This window comes from Daucus carota, chromosome 5, assembly GCF_001625215.2.
Source record: "Daucus carota subsp. sativus chromosome 5, DH1 v3.0, whole genome shotgun sequence".
Lineage (NCBI taxonomy): Eukaryota > Viridiplantae > Streptophyta > Magnoliopsida > Apiales > Apiaceae > Daucus > Daucus carota.
In genome coordinates this window covers 38289654-38313119 of record NC_030385.2, presented here as the reverse complement: position 1 = coordinate 38313119, position 23466 = coordinate 38289654, and the positions used below count along the sequence as shown (strand labels likewise).

The 23466-nt window shown below is 36.3% G+C and overlaps 5 protein-coding genes across 7 annotated transcripts; 4 read left to right on the top strand and 1 right to left on the bottom strand.

Moving 5' to 3' along the window:
* Positions 1–76: 76 nt before the first annotated feature.
* LOC108223103 (uncharacterized) lies at positions 77–9123 on the bottom strand. Of its 3 annotated transcripts, none has more exons than XM_017397183.2 (8): positions 8337–9123; positions 4712–7579; positions 3918–3971; positions 2194–2540; positions 1189–1298; positions 1065–1114; positions 637–863; positions 77–372 (listed from the first exon to the last, which is right to left on the bottom strand). In XM_017397183.2, the coding sequence occupies exons 1-4, from the start codon at positions 8781–8783 to the stop codon at positions 2295–2297; spliced, it is 3615 nt and encodes a 1204-aa protein (XP_017252672.1). In that variant the 5' UTR covers positions 8784–9123; the 3' UTR covers positions 77–372; positions 637–863; positions 1065–1114; positions 1189–1298; positions 2194–2294. The 3 variants fall into 3 exon arrangements, with proteins under 3 accessions (XP_017252672.1, XP_017252674.1, XP_017252673.1); XM_017397185.2 differs by having other exon boundaries at positions 4712–7587; positions 8337–8478; XM_017397184.2 differs by lacking the exon at positions 1189–1298.
* A 2237-nt stretch (positions 9124–11360) lies between these two features.
* Positions 11361–12086, top strand: LOC108222602 (cysteine-rich repeat secretory protein 38). Its single transcript, XM_017396497.2, has one exon. The coding sequence runs from the start codon at positions 11361–11363 to the stop codon at positions 12084–12086; it is 726 nt and encodes a 241-aa protein (XP_017251986.1).
* Positions 12087–14216: 2130 nt separating this feature from the next.
* LOC108222596 (cysteine-rich repeat secretory protein 38) lies at positions 14217–14921 on the top strand. The gene has a single exon (XM_017396492.2). The coding sequence runs from the start codon at positions 14217–14219 to the stop codon at positions 14919–14921; it is 705 nt and encodes a 234-aa protein (XP_017251981.1).
* Positions 14922–18199: 3278 nt separating this feature from the next.
* Positions 18200–19237, top strand: LOC108222577 (cysteine-rich repeat secretory protein 38). Its single transcript, XM_017396481.2, has one exon. The coding sequence runs from the start codon at positions 18244–18246 to the stop codon at positions 18967–18969; it is 726 nt and encodes a 241-aa protein (XP_017251970.1). The 5' UTR covers positions 18200–18243; the 3' UTR covers positions 18970–19237.
* A 1769-nt stretch (positions 19238–21006) lies between these two features.
* Positions 21007–21711, top strand: LOC108221725 (cysteine-rich repeat secretory protein 38-like). Its single transcript, XM_017395584.2, has one exon. The coding sequence runs from the start codon at positions 21007–21009 to the stop codon at positions 21709–21711; it is 705 nt and encodes a 234-aa protein (XP_017251073.1).
* The last annotated feature ends 1755 nt before the right edge of the window (positions 21712–23466 follow it).

Sequence of the window (23466 nt, the reverse complement as noted above, 5' to 3'; positions counted from 1 at the left end):
GAAAGTAGAAGCAGCGTTCCGGACCTCCGGTGACTCCTTTTAATAAGCACACAAGGGGAATTCATACAGATATCGAGAGCAGTCAAATACTATTATTACTTTATAAGGTCCGGAAATACCAGATGATATTCACTTTAACATGGGGCACCCTAATAGAAGATGTGAATCGAAAAGTACAAGGCTGAATCACAAATACAACAAAAATTTATGATTTATACTATGGTTCGCTACATTAAAAGATAACTGTCATGGGACAATTCATAAGACTGAACAAACTCCAGTAATTCAACTAGTAGAATATTCCCATATTCATGTTTTGGAGATTGTTCTAGTATAACTTCTCAAGCCGCCCCCTTTAGTATAACTTGTTGCCTACAGTAAAAAAATATATTTCTGTACTTAGTGGCTACAAGACTATAGCAAAGGAATTAATTAGCAGGGTATACATATAAACATAGTATATAGTCCTGTAGTCCCCCATTAGTTGCAAATGAACACATATTTAGTTGGCAGCAAGAATAAGGTCAAAGGGAAGATGGGGAATTTTTTTTACAAAGCATATGTTTGAATCACTTTTTAGAAGAGAAAAATGCAACATTAAAAGTTCAAACAGTAGACAGTAAATTGTAAACTGACCTCGAGAGAGTAAGAGTTGAGGCCCAATTTTGTATTTGCAGATCAGGTGTGAGTTCGAGTGCAATTCAATGTGGTAGATCGAAGATTGAGGTTGATCCTGCTGTAGAATAAAGTTTAATCGGAACAGTCCGGAGTAGATTTGATCAGAGATTGAGATGGACAGTCTCCAGGGGAGCAAGTCAAGCAACAACGTGGATTTGTGGTCTTTTAGGGCCGAAAAGTAAATTCTAAATGTTAAAAAAAAACAAGTTAGTACCAGACATAGATTGAAATTAGTAACTTCGTTGCGCCTCTGGCATAACTTTGTTCTGGTAAATACTGAATGAGAAAAAAATCATAGCGATTGCAATTTTTAGTGCCTAAGATCTACCGAACGAACATAAAATTTGTCCATCTATTTAGACTAGAATAATGGATCTAACACATACCTCAAGTGATGAAGTTCCACTTGAAGTAACAGCATAGACTTAGTGAGGACCTGTTGAGAAATATAAATTGTAAAAAATCACAAATCATCCCAACACAGTTATCTATAGCAGTAAAGCAACTCACCATGTGACAGCTAAATCAATAACTCTTGTCTTAATTCACATGATGTAGCTTGTCACGTTAACAAATCCCATAGGTAACAAATTATCAAGCATTGGATCCTTATCTCTTACCTGTTCACATTTAATTATTAATCTACTAAACAGTCTGAACATAAAATGCATATTTTCTGAAAGTATATTGTCAAAATAGTTTGAGTATAAAGAAATGGGGGATAACATATAACACTTAATGAGATAATCAATATTTCTGCTGAATGCATAATGAAAGCTGAAGAATTACAAGCACATACTTTTAATAATTTCAAAATCATAAGACCCTCATAATGACAATGCAAAAGCACAATGTTGGTTTAAATCAGAATTTAGAATCTAGAATTCTAGATAGTGTCACAAGACTTCACTCTCTAAAGATTAATTTTAAATAGAATGCTGAGAAAATAAATATATTAATATTACACTGTGCTAGTCATGTTTCCAGGTCACGCAAGTGTTCAAACTATGGGATGACATTGTAGATATATGTATATGTCATGACAACAATTTCAACTAGTAGTGCTGTTTCCAGATACGTGTTAAATAAAACCTGTGAAAATAAAACCTGTGAACAATGTGTATCTACAGACATGCAATCAAAATCTTTTAGTTAATCTCATATATGCCACAAGAGCAAACTGAAAAAAGTTACATTATTTATATCCACAGATACAATTTACATAACTTTGTTGAATATTATATGATCCAAGTAAATCCTTCTCCTGACAACTTATAGTTTAAAAAAGTTTTTTACTTATGAATTATACATGTGGAAATAAAAGCTATGTTGTGATTCCTTCAAATCTAAGTTGGTATAAAGATGAAACTTCTGACATATTATTAACCCTGAAGTCTCATAATAACATGCTTTAAAAAATGTTAGCTGCAAGGAAATAAAAATAGTAAGCTGAGGTTAAAATAATGACTATAATGGACGCCACCAAATTTAAACACCTTGATAATAAACACTCACCAAAATTCAAGAGGAACTCCTTATAGGTGCCTGCTTCTGTAAAACTCTTTCGACTGCTATCCAAATCAGAGGGTAGCCTGGTTAGTTATCTAACTGAACAATTATTTATCAGGATTACTTCCTTTGGACAGAACGTGCAACGTTGTGCTTTTGGTAATCCAGGCAGTTCGTTCTGGTTCATCTTCAAAAGGTCTAAGAGGGTGTAGACTTCCATCCTCTAACTGTACACCATATACAAATGGGAGCCTAAGTGAGAGGAAACTCTCTGGTGGCAAGATCACTTGGCAGCCAAGAGTGAACTGAAGTTTTTGTTCAGGGTCCGGGACTGATAGAGGTAGGCACGACTTCTACAAAATTTATCAAGCGAATAATAATAATGAGAGGGTTATACTTAAAGACAGATCAATCAGTAATAAAAAAGTTTCCTACAGTGCAACAAACAACCTATCTACACATTATACAAAAAAAAGGAGTGAACAAAGTTAACCCATTTTGCCTCTAAATCTGAAGTAATCAGAGCTGTCTGTGATTGGGCATGTAAAGAAGCAAAACTCTACGATACAAAACGGAAAGAATGCTAAGCCTGTCATACATTACGAGGTAACCCAAGTTATGGTATAATTCCCCGGAGAGTGAAGCAGATTGGTCTGCAAACAGCAAACCTGTAGTGGACTAGTAGTAATATCAACAGACCAACAAGTGGATGCAACAAAAGAGATTCTTTCCTATAATTACAACTACTCCCTTGAACAATTTTTAATTTATGTGGAAGATAAATGTATATATGTATCTATCAGCATGCTAGTAAAGATGTCAATGGTGGCACACTTTCTTCCTCAGTGATCCTAAACTGAAAGCACCCCAAAAATTCCAACGTATCATGCTGTAATCCACTATGGTACAATTTGCAATATTGACCACTCGAGAATTAACTGCTTGTAGAAGAATATAATCAATAATTGAAACACAGACGTGTCCGATCCCTGAAAATAAATATCCTTCTAAATATTAAAATAAAAATCTGAACCGCAAAATCTTCATATGGTAAACTGAGACCAATTTTTTTCTTTCTTTGAAAATAGCGGGCATGTATAAAAAGAAAGAATTAGATTACACTCCCTGAAAAAGAAGATAAGACCCCTGAAAAGTGCACATTTACTTACTTTATTATAGAAATAAGAAGTGAAGAGATGTTTAACATTACTTATTTTTTAGAAGTACTTATTTCCAGAAAAAAGTACGTAATAAGTACTTATTTCTGATAAATAAGGTAAGCCAAAAGGGGCCTAGGCTTTAAGAGGATTAAAACAAAGAGTTTTGACTAATAGGACACATAATAGTCCACTTGCCTAGTCACTCTACCATTGCCCAGACTGACTAGGCATCCGATAATCTTGATATCTGTTTAGCAGGTGCCACGTTTATGCGTTACGTCTTCGTAGTTTTTAGGTCAACTGCGTAGCTTAGTATTGCCTAATTTACACTCCTTAAGACTGCAGGGTTATAGTTTACATTATGACCTGGATATCAAGTTTTAAGATATTATACCTTCTAGTCAATAAATAATCGATATTATAATCCAAATGCATTAAATCTACACATTTACATCTATGAATTATGTTATCTACTTGAGCAAGAAACTGCAATCTTCAATATGAGACTGCAAAATATTAATAATGAAAAATGCAAAGGATAGATACATTGGCAGATTAATAGAATTGTACCTCAAATTGTATAACGGGGCATGTACCCAAAAGGACTGGAAACGCAGGAGTGACCTACACAAAAGAAAATTTTTTAAGCCAAAGAACATCATCTTACACAACCATCAAACACTTCGAAATTTCACGATTAATACAGATGGATGCCCCGAAGAATTGAAAGAACTACTCTCCATATCGCTGCTACAAGTAAAGTGAGTATGTATAACTTGAGATGGAAATTAATTAATATAACAATTATCATCAGAAAATATTTTCCCCGACTTATCTTATAGAAATAATGACAGACAGAAATAAAGTAAGGCTGCGGAAAGAGCGGTGAACAGGGTGGACTGGTGGATCAAATTAAAAATTTTGTGTTTTACAATATCACTGGCTTTAGATACCAAGTTCTTAATTTGCCAGATGAAGGCCTGATTCAAGCAGACATCATTTAGAAACAAATTCCAAAATCTACGTCGAACAGCATGCTCAGGGTAATGACGCCAATCCTAATTAGAAACTATACACTCAAGACAGTAACTTGAGTTACCTACAAAATGTTAACTCCTGCCTGGCATAATTTATACTAGTAAAAGAAAGTCGGTTACAAACTAAGAGTGAAAATCACTTTACACATCAGACATAAATTTGACAAATATAGCAAAATAAAAAGTTGCATTCCACAAAGTAACGGTTCCATTTGACTTCTTCAATTTCATTCAGCAACATTCTCAAATAAAAGGTGGCATCAAATCTTAATCTTTTTGGTAAGCTGCAGATAAATGAAGAAAATTATTATGTGGAAGCATGCTTACCAAAAAGATTCTTTGAAGCTGGGATATTGTGCCCGCAAATTTAACGTTAGGTGGATCCCTTCTATTCTTTGAGGTGCGGCAGTAAGGGCATTTCATGTAAATTGGCAAGTTTCTGTCAAGTAAGGAGAAAGCATTTCCACCATCTTCAAGAGTTACAGATTGCATAATACCTTCAACATCTTCCATAGTATTACTGGCTACTGACAGACTGTTTCTTACTTCGGAGGAGAGAGAATGTTGCCATAATCTGTCCGCATGACGATTGGAGCTAGTCATTATATCTTTTGAAGTCCCGGTAGTACTATCCTTACTAGCTGTAGTAGTTATCCCATTGGCATGGCGCTGAACTTTACTGCGACCACTATTCTTAACTAATCGAGTAGCCTCTGCCACTTTATTACCCAACTTGCTTGCACATGAATATTGGAGATGAGATTCTTCATTCACCGCATATGATGAGCCAAGTTCACTGAGGAGCTCCGGGGTCAACATGAACCTGTGACCACGAGGGCACTCATGCTCAAATCCAAAATACACAGTAACATGCTTTGACGAAGACAATTCAGATTTTTCCTTAGTATAAGTGTTCAGCGAAATGACATTGCTACCTATTTCCAAAACTTGATTGCTATTCCTACTTGCATTACTGATCTCAATTTTATCTGCAACTGCATTTTCAACCTTTTGAGATCCTTGATCATCAGTTTTTTCACTAACTTGCTCTATTCTCCTACCAACTATAGTAAGTTGCTTCATGCCTTTGTCCAAAGCTAGTGAAGTTTGTTTTTTCGACTGAAGGGGTGGGAAACCTGAATCTGCAGCTGTTGATCCAGCCACAACCTCTGAAAAAGGTTTCTTCATTGTAAAATTAGGGGGACCTTTCCCAAACCTGATTTTGCTATTATCAATTCTGTTGTTGTCAGATGGGGAATTTTCAAGAACTTCTATTTCGTTAGGGATTTCCCTCTGCTCCAACTGAGCAGAACTAGTTTTTTTTCTGTCTTCATCTGCAAAACTTTCTATATTGGACGCGCTAATCGACCTATGATTATCAACTTCGTGCACAGAACATGCTGATTCGTTTGTCTCTTTGCTTTTCTCCAGAAAAATTCTCCATTTCAGTAGAAATTTCTGAGAGGCAGAAAAACCACTCTGACGTAGGCCTCTTGAAGGTTCATAGTATCTTGCACCACCAACTCTGATCAAGCTCCATGATGATGACTGAATAGGCCCAGTATCATTTACTTGTGGAAGCTGAATTGCAGAAAGAAGCTTATCACATTCTTGATAACAACTTGATGTAACATTTGCAGCTCCAAAATCAAACGGATCAAAACGTAATCGCCTTGAACGGCCACATGCACAGGCATGAAGGAAAACAAATCCACTGGAGTGTAGTTTGATCTCATCTTTTGCAAGTTGATTACCAGTTCCCGCATCATGCCTCTGGTGCATGCAAGGTTTTCCAGTCAGACTAACGGCATCGCATAGTTGCCTTCCTGAAATCCATATGGATGTGCATTCGTCCTCCAACTTTTTCAAGTAACGCTGAACAGCAGGTCCTTTGACCATCGATCTAAATGCACCCAAAGCTTTCTCCAAGTGAGCCTTGTGCAGCAATGTTGGGTAGCAAGGAGGCAAGTCTTTTAAATAAACATCTTTTGCAACTGGAAGGGCCTTTTGGCACCACAAAGTAGAAAATCTCGTGTTCAGCCCTTTACCGCCCTCCAAAAGGGAGACTGCAATGTCTAGAGGATCTGTAAGTTTGGAAGAATTTGTTTCCACAACTTGTGGGAAAGCATTCCGCTGGCAAGATTTTTGCGAGCTAAATTCTGGTTCATCTGTAGAGCAACGTTTTGCAGAAAGAATACCATGCAAAATAAGCTGACAAGAAGACAACCAGATCTCGAGACTAGGAAGATCAGGAGTAGTCAATGCCTTTCCAGAAGCCGCAGAGGCAGCAGCAGCTGCTGCAGCAACAGCTACCATACCAACAGCTGAGCCATTGTTTGCGTTAGCAACCCCTCCCCCCCTCCCCCTTAAGATGTCAGCCTGTCTGTATATGAACTCTTTTACAGATAAGATATCCTCTTTATTTGAACTCTGGTTATGACTCTCAAGCAAAAGAGAATCAGATGATCTCGTTCCGTTCAGAATATTTTCAACAAGAGAAGTGGCAAAATCAAGTGATTCACCTCTTTGATTTGACGATCTGTCTACTAATGCAACTGCTTTGGCTGCATCTAGTGAAAACAAAGGTGCTGAGCTTGACATACCCCCACTTTTCCTCCCAGCATATCCCGATTCAGTTCCCGAAAGTGTCCTACATTTTTTAATTGAAAATCGAATCTGTGCCTCAAGGGATGATTGCAGTTTTTTCTTAGTTTCAACTTCAGACTTACTAGTGCGTGACAGCACAACAACAGGACCAGATCCTTTGGTAGGCAAATTTGACCTAGCAGAACTGTTCGCACTTGATGACTGATTCAATGAGGAGGTTTCAACAGACTCTTCAACATTAGAACCGGGAGCATCATCAGAGAAATCATCAAGAAAAACAAATAGCGTAACTGGTGTACATTGCCCTGGAAATAAGGAGTTGTATGAACCTAGGCCTGACATCAATGAAACTGATGAACCATTACGTCTCAAGATACCACCAGATTTACCGGGAGATCGGCTAGAAGTTACGCCAGAAACGGATACTTGTGAGGAAGAAGAATTTAATTTGGATGGTGAAGGTTGTGTGGTTCTTGATCTGACAAATGGTGCCATTGCATGCTTGGCAGATTGCAGGATTCGAAACTTTTTCAATATCTGTACATCAAAACGTGACCCCTCATGGAAATACACAATGACATGGCAAACCTGCAATGCTAATTGCGACCGGATCAATAAAAATAAAAATTAGTAGAATACTGGCAAACTAAGCATCCAAACGCGGAGAAATGAGCAAGTGCACGTAAATCTAAATTACCAATTACTAATCCCATTGTTCTCTACGAAAAGAAAATTGTCACCGAAAGTTTTCAAGAATAACAATACTAATGCACTATATTCTAGTACAGTAAGATACAAAAGCTAATCATTTATGTTTAAGTTGTGACATTAATTAACTTGCTTATCCCATATGCAGGGAGCTATAAGACTCTAGACTTGGCTGGAGGAAGTGCATCACTGTGATGTTTCCAGAACTGACCATCACCATTTACCAAGCAAACTTATTTAAGATAATTTAAATACGCATATGTCGACAACAGACAACTACCAAAATAAGAGGTCTACCTAGTCTTCTAATATAATCTAGCACCTAATACGTGTTTTTACAATCCAAATAAAACTTTTTGCTCGGCACTAAAGTTTCAATGCAGTACTTGCTTTAAACAATCAACTACAAGTCTACAACCAAAGTTCCACGTGGCAGGCATTTTCACTAAAGAATGACTATTCGGGAATCTAAAACAATATCATTACATAAAATCTCACCATTGTCTATATCCTGTGATAATTACAGTTTTGCACAATGTGATGCCAAACATACGAAAATAACAAACTCCGCCGTATACCAACAACATATAACTAACAAAGAATATAACTTATCATTAATCTACAAAAGGAAACTCACAGAGAACATAAACAGCATTCCTTGAAGATCCCCGAATTCCCGCTCTTCCAACACCGAATCAAACCCCAGTCCACCCTCCTCAAACTCTTCCCTCACCGGACACCTAATCGATGAGAACTGCAAATACAAAATCCCCTTATCCTCATCATGAAAAAAACTAATCTTCCTACACTTCAACCAATCTTTAAGCTCCTCAGTAACAACCCCACCACTCTCAACCCCAAAAGTCTTATCAAGATTCCCAGAACCAAACACATTAGCATCAAGAACCCTATTAATCAACTGACCCACATCACAGTTTTGCCTGCCAATGAAGCCCACCACAACGACGCCGTTTGATTGAGCAGGAAGAGGCGGATTAGGGTTTGGGGGAGTGGGTAAATTGGGGTGTTGAGGGGGGCGAATTAAGACCCGTTTTGGAGGTGGATTTGATTTGGGTAAGTCCATACAGAGAGTAGGGTTGATTTTCTCAAGTGGGTCGCTGATTAATCAATCTGGGTCGGAGAAAATCATAATGAGTGAAGATTTAGGGTTTATATAATGGGGGTTTGGGGAAAGACTGTTAAGATAGTATAGATACAGGTAACAAGGGTTTAAGTATACTCTCTCTCTCTCTCTCCCTCTCTCTCTCTCTCTCTCTCTGTTTTGAAAAAGAGAAGACGACCGTATGGATTGAATTGAGGACAGTGATTTGGGACAAGAATACAAGCTTGGCTAGTTTACAAGTTTCTCAGAACAAAAGATACGTAGAAAGTCTACTACTAGAATGAAATTGAAAAAAAATATTTGGTTATTCTTTACTCCCAAATAATATAATTTAAGCAACATTTCAACTTATATACGAAAAACTTACAGCTTCTCTGTCTGATCAAGGAAAAATGAGAAATTTAATTCTTTAATGCAACCACATCTCATCCTTCTTTTATTTATCAAACTATTATAAATGATAGATATTCTTGAAATCGAAATTGTGGCAGGATAGAGCAAGAACTGGTGATGCATCAAAATTTTAAGTTCAAACATGTGAAAGAATAGGCTCACAGTCTTTGTTGTTACTTGTTAGCTTGAATAACGCAACAATGATAAGGAAAGGAAACTCAAATTCCATCACATGGCAGTATCAAATGATTATGCAATCAAGAGTCTGCCGTTTTCTTGATTTGTCGTTCTAGAGATAATCCCAGAGTGAGAGACAATGCACATTATACTTGAGCAGGTTTATAACCAAAAGGGTAGTGAATAGGCCTGGTAGGTTGTAAATGCCACAGGAATTGAGAAAGAAGAGCAGCAATCGGCTCTGGTTCTGGATCCGGTGTTTCTTCAAAAAGTTCATATTATTTAGGCAGATGGTAGTCAGAGCCGATCAGATCATTGTTCTGGCCAATCTGAAGGTCTGCTACTGCCCCAAAATAACTTTACTTTTAGCCTTCCTTCTGCGTTGATACTAGGTTGGCTGTGTTGAGGGTTTTCCTTTAGTGAGGTTTATCTGCTGCAATATTTGTTTCATTACTGCATTACACTTGACAGTTGACAGAGTCTGTTCCTTTCAAGATACAATCAAACATGACAGCTTCGGGTTTAAGAGAAGGATACGATCTTTCTTGTAATAAACAAGGTCTGAATCTCCATGTCTCATGAAATGAAACAGTCACGTTTGCAATTATGGAAAAACAAGAAAAGTACTGAAATATGATTATTTACGAAATGATGCAAAATGGAATTTCCCTGAATCCTAACCAGTCATTGGATACTCTGAATGTTTCTTATTGTTTGATGCTTTGGCATACAATTTCTTAGTTTGCAAATTGTGAGCAGCCTGGTTTGATTACATCCATGCTTCCTAAAACATGCTTTCTTCACCATACCTCCTTCACAACTAGGAAGAGAGATCCTATATGATACTCAGTCTTACAATCTGTGGCATGCTTTTGTTGCATAGGCGGTTCATTAAAATGTCATTGAGTTTTTGTATATGAATGCAGCCTGGTGAGCTGGGCATGTCTGCCTATCTGGAACTGATCATATTTATTTCCAAAGTTTTCTGTTTCAGTGAGCAACAGATTTATTATATCTTGTATTCCTTGTGTTGACATGATTTCAGCTGTGCATCAGTCAATTTTATCTACAACTACACACTGTACACCTAACAGTGTTAGATAACAAACTGAATATTGTGTTGAACATTTGAACAAAAAGCTTTATATGTGCTCGAACACAGATGCTTGTGGCTTGCATGGGCATCTATATCAGTTGTTTTTTTATTTGGGACTTTGGTTTATGTCTAGGAGCGTCAAACTTAGGTTCGGGTCAGTTTTTTATTTGCCAGGTCGACTCATACTGTCCACTCCAGCTTAGAATTCCAGAGTCCCATATATTTGTGTAATTTTATTTCATAGGCCAATAGACCATCGTTCTCAATATCTTAGCTAGGCCCAGGGGTGGATAACGAGATAATGAGGATTTAGGCTGATGGTAACTTGTTATTGATCACCTCGATTTTTAGGGAGCAAACAAATAGCTACTTGATCACTATGTTAAGACAGCTTCCCTTGAGGCGTTGTCATGCTGCTAATTGTAAAGAACCTCTCAATAGGCAATAACTGTATGTTAAGCAGTATGGATGTCTAATATGAAGAATTGTTGGTGAAATCTTGGAGACTAGTAGTTATGGGTTTGGATTCTACCCCAATTTCAGTTTCTTTTGCATTTTAAACTTCATGTTTATGTGCTCAGAAACTTCTTAAGCAAATTACAATAGATTTGGTACAAGAATTTGAAGTTACTTGCTCTCTTAGGTTAAAATGACTCGGTTCACGTTGATTATGTCTTTAGGAGCTAGCGTTGCAATATTGTTAACTCTTTTTAATTACATTAAACAATGGTAGGTTCATATGCATTACTTGACCAAACATATGTTTTTAAAGAAACAGTCCAATAATCTTCTAGTCTCCTTCGCTATATATACATCAATCTCTAATCAATACTTTCACGCTCTCAACAAAATCAATCATACCATCTAGCAATATGCCTTCTTCCAGTGATATTACTATTTGTCTTATATCTCTTTTCGCCTTCACTTTCTTCCTCCAAGCATCAGCTGAAGTTGCATCTGACCACCTCGGCTATTCTTGTATTAACCAACAAAATTTCACGGTGGGAACTCATTATGAACTCAACCTCAACAAACTCACAGGCCTTCTCGACTACCTAACACAACCCTCGGGCTATGCTCAAGCTTCCGTAGGCCAGGCATACGGGCTTGGTTTATGTCGAGGGGATGTGTCTTCATTTGACTGTTTGACATGCATTACGAAAGCTGGTATTGAGGTCCGCAAACTTTGTTCAGGAAACAAAGGGGCTGTTATATGGTATGACTATTGCATGTTCAAGTACCTTGATCAAAATTTCTTTGGTCAGATCGATAATGGTGTTGCAGTTTTTCTTTTAAATGTCAATAATGCAACTAATAACCAGACTCTGTTTAAGCAGAGAAACAGTGAGTTATTGGATAAGTTATCAGAAGAGGCTTCTATTAGTTCAAAACATTACGCGAGAGGTGAGATAGTCGTTGATGTGAATACTACCATTTACGGTTTAGCTCAATGTACAAGAGATCTTTCAAGCTATGACTGTAAGAAGTGCCTCGATGGCCAAATTTATAGCGATTTACCCCTGGAAAGGATAGGTGGGAGAGTTCTCGAAGGGAGTTGTAATGTAAGGTTTGAGGTGTACCCCTTTTTGAAGCTCTAAATGCTTCAAGAAAGATTTGAAGAAAATCGGGATCTCTGTTATTATATTATCATTTACCTAGTCACATTTTACTTTTTAGTATGGATACGAGATACAAAGGTCAGTTTACACAGTACAACAGAATCTCGGAGAATAATATAAAGTTGTGACTGTCGTGGCCTGAAGTCAGGATTATTTAACCATCAATTAGCAATCTTGATGGTGATAGCTAGTACTTGTAATTTTATCTCATTCTGGCATTGATTTAATTTATTATCTGTTTGCTTTTTTGTTTACACAAAAACGGTGTTGGTTACCTCCGAAAGTTTTTTTCTGATATCATAAAAATTGCTTTGTTTTTGCATTCTGGTATGCATTGTAATGATTTTGACTCGTGCAAGTGCTCCATGACACATTTAATCTGTACATCTTCTACCAACATTCCTATATATCAGGATAAGCTAACAAATGAAACTACAACTGAAAACCTGCAATTACTAAAAGATGAGCACTAAAACCCGCATAAGAGAGTTATGCAGCTCCTGTGTTCTGATCTTGCACCTTGAGTAACATGTCATCCTTTTTCTTTTTAGCTAATTCTTGTTAGCTGGATATGTCAAACCATAATCTGAGACACATAGGGAGTCACAGCTGTTTGAATGACAGATTGGCTTCTGTTGCCAGAGCTCATGAGAGGATTACCTCTGATGATGCCATCATACTTGTTATATTCAGGCTCAGCAATTGCAGTAAGGAGACTGACACACCACGCCCTTTAAGTGCCCGCCTGCCTGTTTCGTTTGGGCTTAGCCTCCACATTGCCTATACACCTGCATCATCAAACCTTATTCCAAGGTACATTGGATTATAAAACAGTTATTTTCGAGTATGTACCAGGAAAAGAATCATTTAATAAAAAGTATCAGAGAAAGATTACAAATAAGACCAGACACTATGAAAGAAATCAGACAAGGGTAACCATAGGGCATAGGCGTGAGAGATACAGAGTTCTATATATTGCAACCGCGGGTGATATGGACACCATTTGAGTAACTCAATCAATCAGTAGCAAAACATTTAAGATCAAAAGAATTGTGGAAGAAGTCTGTCTATCTTGTGGAAGATTTAATGGCAAGTCTTATTCATATAAAAATGAATATAATGTTATGTACAGTTTGATAAAATTTTAACTTATACTTCTGTTTTTATCTTTAAAACTAACAGTATACTTAAATTTGAGAAGTTTCAACGAAATTCAAACATTAATTATTGGTACTATTTAAAATAGTAATGATGTATAGAACTTCTTTTGATCTGACATTCTCATTTATCTGTTTTTAAGAAATTTAAATAGAAATAAATTAAAATTCTACTGCAGCCTGTAGGTTAAGCCGGCCCTGTTCACAGGCCATCATTGTCACTTGTCAGCATCTTAGCTAGCTTCTGGGGTGTATAACGACATACTGATACTGAGGATTTAGGTTGATGGTAGTTTGTTAACGCGTCATGCTGCTAGGTTCAAAGAGCCTCCTGGTAACTACAACATCTGTTCCCTTTCACATTTGAGTTAGGCATAGAGAAAATGCAATAAAAGTTAGCATATTGGCGGAATGGAAAGATATTTAATGAATAAAATGAGTATAGCATATTGTAGTTTTAAAATGTGAAGAATTGAAAGACGAAAAGAAAAGTGTAAAAAAATTATTGAAATGGAGGGAAGATATACGTCAAGTTGTTTGAATGTCTATTTTAAAGAACTGTCAATGAAATCTCGTAGAAATGGTGTCTTTGGACTATACCCTAGTTTCAATTTCTTAATAATGCATTTTAAAATTCTTGTTTCTTAGTTTAGAAACCCCTTGTGCAATAGATTTGGTATTAAGCATTTGAAGTTACCTGCTCTCTTAGGTTAAAATGACTCGGTTTATGCTGATTAAGGAGCTAGATTGCAATACTTTTAACGAATCTTATATAACTGCAATAAACAAGTTTATGTTCATAATCATATACTACATTACTTGTCCAAAGTCCAAACATATCTTCTTAGAGAAACAGTCCAATAATCTTCTACACTACTTGGCTATATATAGATGAATCTGTAATCAATAGTTTCACACACTCAACAATATCAATCATACCATCTAGCAATATATGGCTTCTTTCACTAATATTAGTATTTGTTTGATTTCTCTTTTCACCTTCACACTCTTCCTCCATGCATCAGTTGCAGCTGACCACCTAGGCTATTCTTGCATCAACCAACAAAATTTCACGGTGGGAACTCCCTATGAACTCAACCTCAACAAACTCACAGGCCTAATCGACTACCTAACTCAGCCCTCAGGCTATGGTCAGGCTTCTGTAGGCGACACTCACGGGCTTGGTTTATGTCGAGGGGATGTGTCTTCATTTGACTGTCTGACATGCATTACGAAAGCTGGTATTGAGGCCCGGAAGCTTTGTTCAGGAAACAAAGGGGCAGTTACATGGTATGACTATTGCATGTTCAAGTACCTCGATCAGAATTTCTTTGGTCAGATCGATACTAGCGTTACGGTTCTGCTTTCCAATGTCAACAATGCAACTAATCAGACGCTGTTTAAGCAGAGAAACAGTGAGCTATTGAATGTGTTATCAGCACAGGCTTCTATTAGTTTAGAACGATACGCAGGAGGTGAGATAGCTGTTGATGAGAATACTACGATTCACGGGTTAACTCAATGTACAAGAGATCTTTCAAGCTATGACTGCAGGAAGTGCCTTGATGGCCAGATTAATAGCAATAAACCCCTGGAAAAGATAGGCGGGAGAATTCTTGGTGGGAGTTGTAATGTAATGTGGGAGATTAAATCTTGAGAATATATTTGATAATCGATTAAGCAATATATCTTTGATAGTTGTTGCATTACGCCTGACAGATTCTGTTCCTTTCAATATAGGATCAAACATGACAGCTTCAGGTTTAAAAGAAGGATAAGATCTTTATGTAATAAACAAGGTCTGAATCTCCATGTCACATGAAATGAAACAGTCAGGTTTGCTTTGTGGAAAAACGAGGAAAAGTATTGAAATATTATTATTAACAAAATGATTTAAAATAGAATTTCCTGAATGTAAGCATGAAGCACTCCTAAGATTCTCGGAATGTTTCTTATTGTTTGGTGCTTTGGCATACATTTCTTACTTTGCTTCCTAAAACATGCTTTCCTCCCCATACCGCCTTCACAGCTTGGAATATGTACCATTATGCGGTACTTAGCCTTACAAGTTGTGGCATGCTTTTGTTGCATAGCCCGTTCACTTAAATGTCATTGAGTTTTGTTATGTAAATATAGCCTAATGATGTTAACACAGGACAAGCACTCTTCACCGGTATATGAAGGTAGGGGTGTTCATCAAACCGCCCACACCGCATAAACCGCCCGCACCGCTCCGCACCACACCGCAAAATGTGGTTTTTCTTTTTCGTGGTGCGGTTGCGGGTTGAAATTTTAATAAACCGCGCGGTGCGGTGCGGGTTGCGGTTTGACATTATACATGCGCGGTTCAAACCGCACCGCACCGCCATTTTCTAATATATAAAAATATATCACATATAATTACAAATATTTATATTATATAGAATACAAATAGATTATTTATTATGATATTATCTCCTATATGTGTGTATATATGTTCAAGTTACTCAACTTAATTTTAATAATTTTACGATACAAATAAAGTTATTTTTAATTCGACAAATTAAATATTATAATTATATTTGTTTTCCAATAAAATGACTTGTAAGTGTTGAAATCTTTTCATCTTCATCATTATCATACTCATATTTTAGTTTATATTTCTTTTAATGAGTATCGTAACTCTAAATTTGTGTGTGTGTATTTTATAAAAATTATTTTTAAATACATATATTTTAAAATTATATTTATATTGTCATTCAAAAGTATAATTTTTTTGAATGTATAAACCACGCAAACCGCATGAACCGCACCACACCGCACCGCAATTTTGTGGTGTGGTTTACGCGGTTTTTATATTACGCGGTGCGGTTGCGGTTTACGAATTTCCCCAAACCGCATACGCGGGTAAATCGGGTTGGTTGGCGGTTTTAGGAAAAAACCGCACCGCCCGCACCGCGAACACCCCTATATGAAGGGGTGTTCGCGGTGTGGGCGGTGCGGTTTTTTCCTAACACCGCGAACCAACCCGCGCATGCGGTTTGAGGAAATTCCTAAACCGCAACCGCACAGCGTAATATAAAAACCGCGTAAACCACACCACAAAATTGCGGTGCGGTGTGGTGTGGTGCGGTTCATGCGGTTTGCGTGATTTATACATTCAAAAAAAATTATACTTTGAATGACAATATAAATATAATTTTAAACTATATGTATTTAAAAATAATTTTTAATATATACATATATATGCGCGCACACACAAATATAGAGTTACGATACTCATGAAAAGAAATATAAACTAAAATATGAGTATGATAATGATGAAGATCAAAAGATTTCAACACAAGTCATTTTATAGAAAAAAAATATAATTATAATATTTAATTTGTCGTCTTAAAACTAACATTTTTATTGTAAAATTATTAAAATTAAGTTGAGTAACTTGAACATATATACACACATATAGAAGATAGGGTCGCGCTCAAGAGAGAACCAGTCCTTAAAATAGAACCATAGAACCACTAAGGTTCTGCTGCGGAACCCTAAATTTAAAATAGATTTTTAGGATCTAAATCTAAATACATGTTTTTTTCATATTTTTTCATCGTTGTGTGTGTTCAAAAATAATTTTAAAATCTAATACATAGATATTGACATTTTTTGCATGTGAAGTTCTGCTGCAGAACCCTAACTCATACTTAAGTTCTGCTGCAGAACCCTGTCTTATAAGGTAAGGGTTCTATGGTTCTCTCTCTAATGGTTCTCTCTGGAACATGACCCAGAGAAGATAACATCATAATAAATAATCTACCTATATAATATATGTGATATATTATATATATGTGATATATATGTGATATATAGAAGATAAAATATATGTGATATATTTTATATATTAGAAAATAGCGGTGCGGTGCGGTTTGAACCGCGCATGTATAATGTCAAACCGCAAGTCACACCGCACCGCGCGGTTTGTTAAAATTTCAACCCGCAACCGCACCACGAAAAAGAAAAACCGCATTTTGCGGTGTGGTGCGGAGCGGTGCGGGCGGTTTATGCGGTGTGAGCGGTTTGATGAACACCCCTTGTATAACCATGCATCTGACATCAGAAGACATAGTATATAAGTAGACAAGGACCTCTTACAGAGAAAGAGGTTGGAAAAAGAAGAGATCCTCAAGAGTCATGCTTCAAAATAGAGAAAAAAATATATATAAATTTTGGTTTTATTTCATAGTCCAATAGATGATGCTCAGGTGGATATATATTTTGCTAAACTGACCATACTACCAGTGAGGTTCATTGTGTCGAAATATGCAAATGCATGAAATGTTGCAGGTGATGTCTGCGTAATTTTTCTATCCTACAGTAGTTGGTGACTGGTTTCCTAAAAATATATATGTGAATGAAACTCTTTTTGGGGCCTTGAGAAATTGGGGATTTATGCTCATGGTTGTAATTATCTGCCTTGATTTTAAGGGAGCAACGACTAGGTACTTGGTCGCTATGTTAAGACAGCATGCCTCAACGCGTCACCATGCTGCTAATTGTAAGAACCTCCCAATAGGCACTAAGTATATGTTAAGTATATGGATGTCTATTATGAAGAGTTGTTGGTGAAATCTGGGAGAAAAGTGGTTATGACTTTGGATTCTACCCCTGTTTCAGTTTCTTGTGCATTTTAAACTTCTGGTTTACTTGTTCAGAAACTTCTTGTGCAAATTACAGTAGATTTGGTATAAGAATTTGAAGTAGCTCTCTTAGGTTAAAATGACTCGGTTTACGTTGATTATGTCTTTAGGAGCTAGCGTTGCAATATTGTTAAGCCTTTTTAATTACATTAAACAATGGTACGTTCATACGCATTACTTGACCAAACACATGTTTTTAAAGAATCAGTCCAATAATCATCTACACTTCTTTGCTATATATACATCAATCTGTAGGCTGTAATCAATACTTTCACGCTCTCAACTAAATCAATTATACAATTTAGCAATATGCCTTCTTCCACTGATATTAGTATGTGTCTTATTTCTCTTTTTGCCTTCACTTTCTTCCTCCAAGCACCAGCTGAAGTTGCAGCTGACCCACTCGGCTATTCATGCATAAACCCTCAAAACTTTACGACTGGAACTCCCTATGAACTCAACCTCAACAAACTCACAGGCCTTCTCGACTACCTAACACAACCCTCAGGCTATGCTCAAGCTTCCGTAGGCCAGGCATACGGGCTTGGTTTATGTCGAGGGGATGTGTCTTCATTTGACTGTCTGACTTGCATCACGGAAGCTGGTATTGAGGCCCGCAAACTTTGTTCAGGAAACAAAGGGGCTGTTATATGGTACGACTATTGCATGTTCAAATACCTCGATCAAAATTTCTTTGGTCAGATCGACAATGGTGTTGCAATTTTTCTTTTGAATGTCAACAATGCAACTAATAATCAGACGCTGTTTAAGCAGAGAAACAGTGAGTTATTGGATAAGTTATCAGAAGAGGCTTCTATTAGTTCAAAACATTACGCAAGAGGGGAGATAGTCGTTGATGTGAATACTACAATTTACGGTTTAGCTCAATGTACAAGAGATCTGTCAAGCTATGACTGTAAGAAGTGCCTGGATGGCCAAATTTATAGCGATTTACCCCTGGAAAGGATAGGTGGGAGAGTTCTTGGTGGAAGTTGTAATGTAGGGTTTGAGGTGTACCCGTTTTTGAAGCTCTGAAGGCTTCAAAAAGGATTTCAAGAAAATCAGGATCTCTGTTATTATTATCATTTTCTTTTATAGTATGAATATGTTATCTTTACACATTACAACAGAATCTTGGAGAATAATGAGAAGTTTTTACTGTCGGGGCCTGAATTTAAGAATATTTGACCATCAATTTAGCACTCTTGAATTCTTGATGGTGATAGTACTTGTAATTTTATCTCATTCTGGATTTGATTTAATTTATTATCTGTTTGCTTTTTTGTTTATACAAAAACAGTGTTGGTCACCTCCAAAAGTATTATCTGATATCTCAAAGATTGCTTCGTTTTTGCGTTCTGGTATGTATAATTCATAATTTCGACTTGTGCAGGTCCTCCATGACACAGTTATGCTGTGCATATTCTACCTACATTTCTACATATCAGGATAAATTACCAAATGAAACTAAAACTGAAAACCTGCAATGAATAAAAGCTGAGCACTAAAACCCGCATTAAAGAGTTATGCAGTTCCCTGATCAGATTTTGCACCTTGAATACATGTTATTCGTTTTTTTTTGAGCTAATTCCTGTTAGATGTCAAACCATAATCCGAGACACATAGCTAGGGAGAGGCAGCTGTTCGAATGATAAATTGGCACCATGCTCATAAGAGGATTACCAAATGATGCCATCATACTTGTTACTTTCAGGCTCAGAAATTGCAGGATACTGACATGCCATGGCACCATGCTCTTTAAGCGCCTGCCTGCCTGTTTCGTTGGGGCTTAGCTTCCACATTGCCATGCACTTGGTTCCTGCATGCATCATCAAAACATAAACCAAAGTACATTGGATTTTAGAACACAGTTATATTCAAATATGTACCAGAAAAAGAATCACGTAACAAAAATTCCATACCAGTAACACAGATAGATCGACTACAAACAAGACCAGACACTACAATAGAAATCAGACAAGGGTAAAGAATATTGACCTTCAGGTTAACCATAGGGCCTAGACCCAGTTTTATATGCACACCATTTGAGTAACTCAATCATTCAGTAGCAGAACATTTAAGATCAACAGAAATGTTGTTTTCTACTGAAGAAAACATATGTCTCCTAGCAAGTTAATACAATGACAATAGGATCTTAAATTTAAATACAAATAGAAGATTGATCTACGGATAGGAAGTTAAATATTAATATTTACTTATCTTATTCATATAAAAATAAATATAACAATATATATGTAATTGATAAAATTTTAACTTGCACCATTGTTTTTATCTTTGAAACTAATAACGTAAATACTTAAATGTGAGAAGTTTCGACGAAATTTAAATATTATATTATTGGTATAGTATATTCCTCTGACATTCTCATTTATCTGTTTTTAAAACATCTGAACAGATATTTTCTCTTATTTTTTTCCCACTGCAGCCTATAGGTTAAGCCGGCCCCTGTTTACTGGTCATTATTGTCACTTGTCAGCATCTTAGCTAGCTCCCGGCGTGAGTAACAAGATAATGAGGATTCAGGCTGATGGTAACTTGTTTGTTATTTATTGCCTTGATTTTAAGGGTGCAACAAACAGCTGCTTGATATCTATGTCGTCATGCTGCTAGTTTGAAAGAACCTCCCAGTAAGTATATGTTAAGTACTAGTATGGAAGCCTGTTATAAACAACTGTTGGTGAAATCTCGGAGAAAATGGTGGCTTTGGATTCTACCCCAGTTTTAGTTTCTTATTATTGCAATTCAAAATTCTTGTTTCTTAGTTTAGAAACCTCTTGTGCAATAGATTTGGTATTAAGCATTTGAAGTTACTTGCTCTCTTACATTATAATGACTCGGTTTATGCTGATTATTATGTCTTCTAGGAGCTAGCTTTGCAATACTTTTAACTCATCTTATTTACCTACAATAAACAACTCTAGACCAAAGTCCAAACATATCTTTTTAAAGAAACAGTCCAATAATCATCTAGACATCTTGGCTATAAATAGTTCTAACTTTAATCAATAGTTTCACACTCTCAACAAAATCAATCATACCATCTAGCAATATATGGCTTCTTCCACAGATATTAGTATTTGTTTGATTTCTCTTTTCACCTTCACATTCTTCCTCCATGCATCCGTTGCAGCTGACCAACTCGGCTATTCTTGCATCAACCAACTGAATTTCACGGTGGGAGATCCCTATGAACTCAACCTCAACAAACTCACAGGCCTTATCGACTACCTAACTCAGCCCTCAGGCTATGCTCAGGCTTCTGTAGGCGACACATACGGGCTTGGCTTATGTCGAGGGGACGTCTCCTCCTTTGACTGTCTGACATGCATTACGAAAGCTGGTATTGAGGCCCGGAAGCTTTGTTCAGGAAACAAAGGGGCTGTTATATGGTACGACTATTGCATGTTCAAGTACCTCGACCAAAATTTCTTTGGTCAGATCGATACAAGCATTACGGTTCTGCTTGCCAATGTCAACAATGCAACTAATCAGACGCTGTTTAAGCAGATGAACAGTGAGCTATTGAACGTGTTATCAGCACAGGCTTCGGTTAGCTTAGAACGATACGCGGGAGGTGAGATAGCCGTTGATGGGTACACTACGATTCACGGGTTAACTCAATGTACAAGAGATCTTTCAAGCTATGACTGTAAGATGTGCCTTGATAGCCAGATTAATGGCAGTGCACCCCTGGAAAAGATAGGAGGGAGAATTCTTGGAGGGAGTTGTAATGTGATGTGGGAGATTAAATCTTGAGAATCATGTGAACATGTGAGTGTGTGGCGTGAAGTTGAAATTATTTGATCATCAGTTGAGCAGCCTTATCGATGGTAACTGAACTTGACGGTGATAGTTCTTGCTACTCTGTAATTTTGTTTCATTTTGATACTGTATTGTTGAATAACACCAATTTTAAGTTGTTGCTTTCAGTTCGAATGTGATCATTTTCAAATCTACAGCGGAGAACATAATTGTGCAATCTAAAGTATAACTTTATATATGTTGATTATAGTGTATAATATGATATTACGCAAGCCGGATATCTAAAAGATGGAGTACATAATTTTAGAATTTATGTCAAAAAACTAAATTTTTTTTTTTGAGAAAAAAAAACGAAATTTAATTGAATGATGCTACATTATCATAAAAATCAAAAATCAGACTTAACGATTTTCGGGATAGAAAATAATTTAGTTTAGTTAAAGTGATGATATATTCAAATTTTATTTTTAAATTTATTATGTTAATTTTAGAAAAATATATGCCAAATATCTTAGTTGGATTATAGAAAATCGAATCACTATAACCGCATGTAATTATTAGGCGGTTGGATCGATAATTTTAGAATTAATATTTGATTTTTATAGAATTAATTAATTAATTAATTTCATGACTTTTATTTATAATTATGCTCCAAAAATCACTAAAATCAGTTAAGAGCATCTCCAATGGTTGGCACCCTTCAAGGGGTGCCAATTTTGACACATAACTTTTTTTTTTGAATAAAGGGAATTTTGACACATAATTTAAAATATTATTTTTTATATTCACACTCTTCCAAATCATTTTTAGCACCCTTCTTTCAAAATACACTCCAATGGTTGACACTTCAAAATGCCAACTTTGTTAATAAAGTAATAATATTTTATGTATTATTGGGACTACAAATCTATATTTTATATATTATTGGGACCACAAATGAAGTTGGCACCCTACGTTATGAGTCGCCAACTTTTGGCACCCCAAAGCCAACTCACTTGACACCCCAATAGCACTCCAACATCTCCAATAAGGGTGCCAACAAGAGTGCCAGTCCATGTCATGCCACATGGCATTGACACCCCTTTTGGCACCTCCTATTGGAGATGCTCTAAGCCGGTCGAGTACTCAACCAGATAATCTTATATAAATAACCGGTTATAATTTGGGGTCAAACTTATCAGGGGTGTTCATCAAACCGCCCACACCGCCCCCACCATACTGCAAAGTGCGGTTTTTCTTTTTCGTGGTGCAGTTGCGGGTTGAAATTTTAACAAACCGCGCGGTGCGGTGCGGGTTGCGGTTTGACATTATATAAGCGCAGTTCAAACCGCACCGCACCGTAATTTTCTAATATATAAAAATATGTGACATATAATTACAAATATTTATATTATATAGATAGATTATTTATTATGATGTTATCTCCTATGTGTGTGTTTATATATGTTCAAGTTACTCTACTTAATTAAAATAATTTTACAATACAGATTAAGGTTAGTTTTAATACGACAAATTCAATATTTTAATTATATTTGTTTTCTATGTAATAACTTATCAGTGTTGAAATCTTTTCATCTTCCTCATTATCATACTTATATTTTAGTTTATATTTTTTTTATGAATATCGTAACTCTAAATTCGTGTGTGTATATATATATATATTGTAAAAAATATTTTTAAATACATATAGTTTAAAATTATATTTATATTGTCATTCAAAAGTATAAATTTTTTGAATGTATAAACCAC

What these genes read in the sequence shown, in the direction of transcription:
- LOC108221725 (XM_017395584.2), top strand. Translation starts at nt 21,007, where the DNA reads ATGGCTTCTTCCACAGATATTAGTATTTGTTTGATTTCTCTTTTCACC.
- LOC108222602 (XM_017396497.2), top strand. Translation starts at nt 11,361, where the DNA reads ATGCCTTCTTCCAGTGATATTACTATTTGTCTTATATCTCTTTTCGCC.
- LOC108222577 (XM_017396481.2), top strand. Translation starts at nt 18,244, where the DNA reads ATGCCTTCTTCCACTGATATTAGTATGTGTCTTATTTCTCTTTTTGCC.
- LOC108222596 (XM_017396492.2), top strand. Translation starts at nt 14,217, where the DNA reads ATGGCTTCTTTCACTAATATTAGTATTTGTTTGATTTCTCTTTTCACC.
- LOC108223103 (XM_017397183.2), bottom strand. Translation starts at nt 8,783, where the DNA reads ATGGACTTACCCAAATCAAATCCACCTCCAAAACGGGTCTTAATTCGC. An exon ending in GAATGCTGTTTATGTTCTCT is followed by an intron (nt 7,580 to 8,336) that starts GTGAGTTTCCTT and finishes TTAGCATTGCAG; the next exon opens with GTTTGCCATGTCATTGTGTA. An exon ending in AGCTTCAAAGAATCTTTTTG is followed by an intron (nt 3,972 to 4,711) that starts GTAAGCATGCTT and finishes TCTTTTGTGTAG; the next exon opens with GTCACTCCTGCGTTTCCAGT.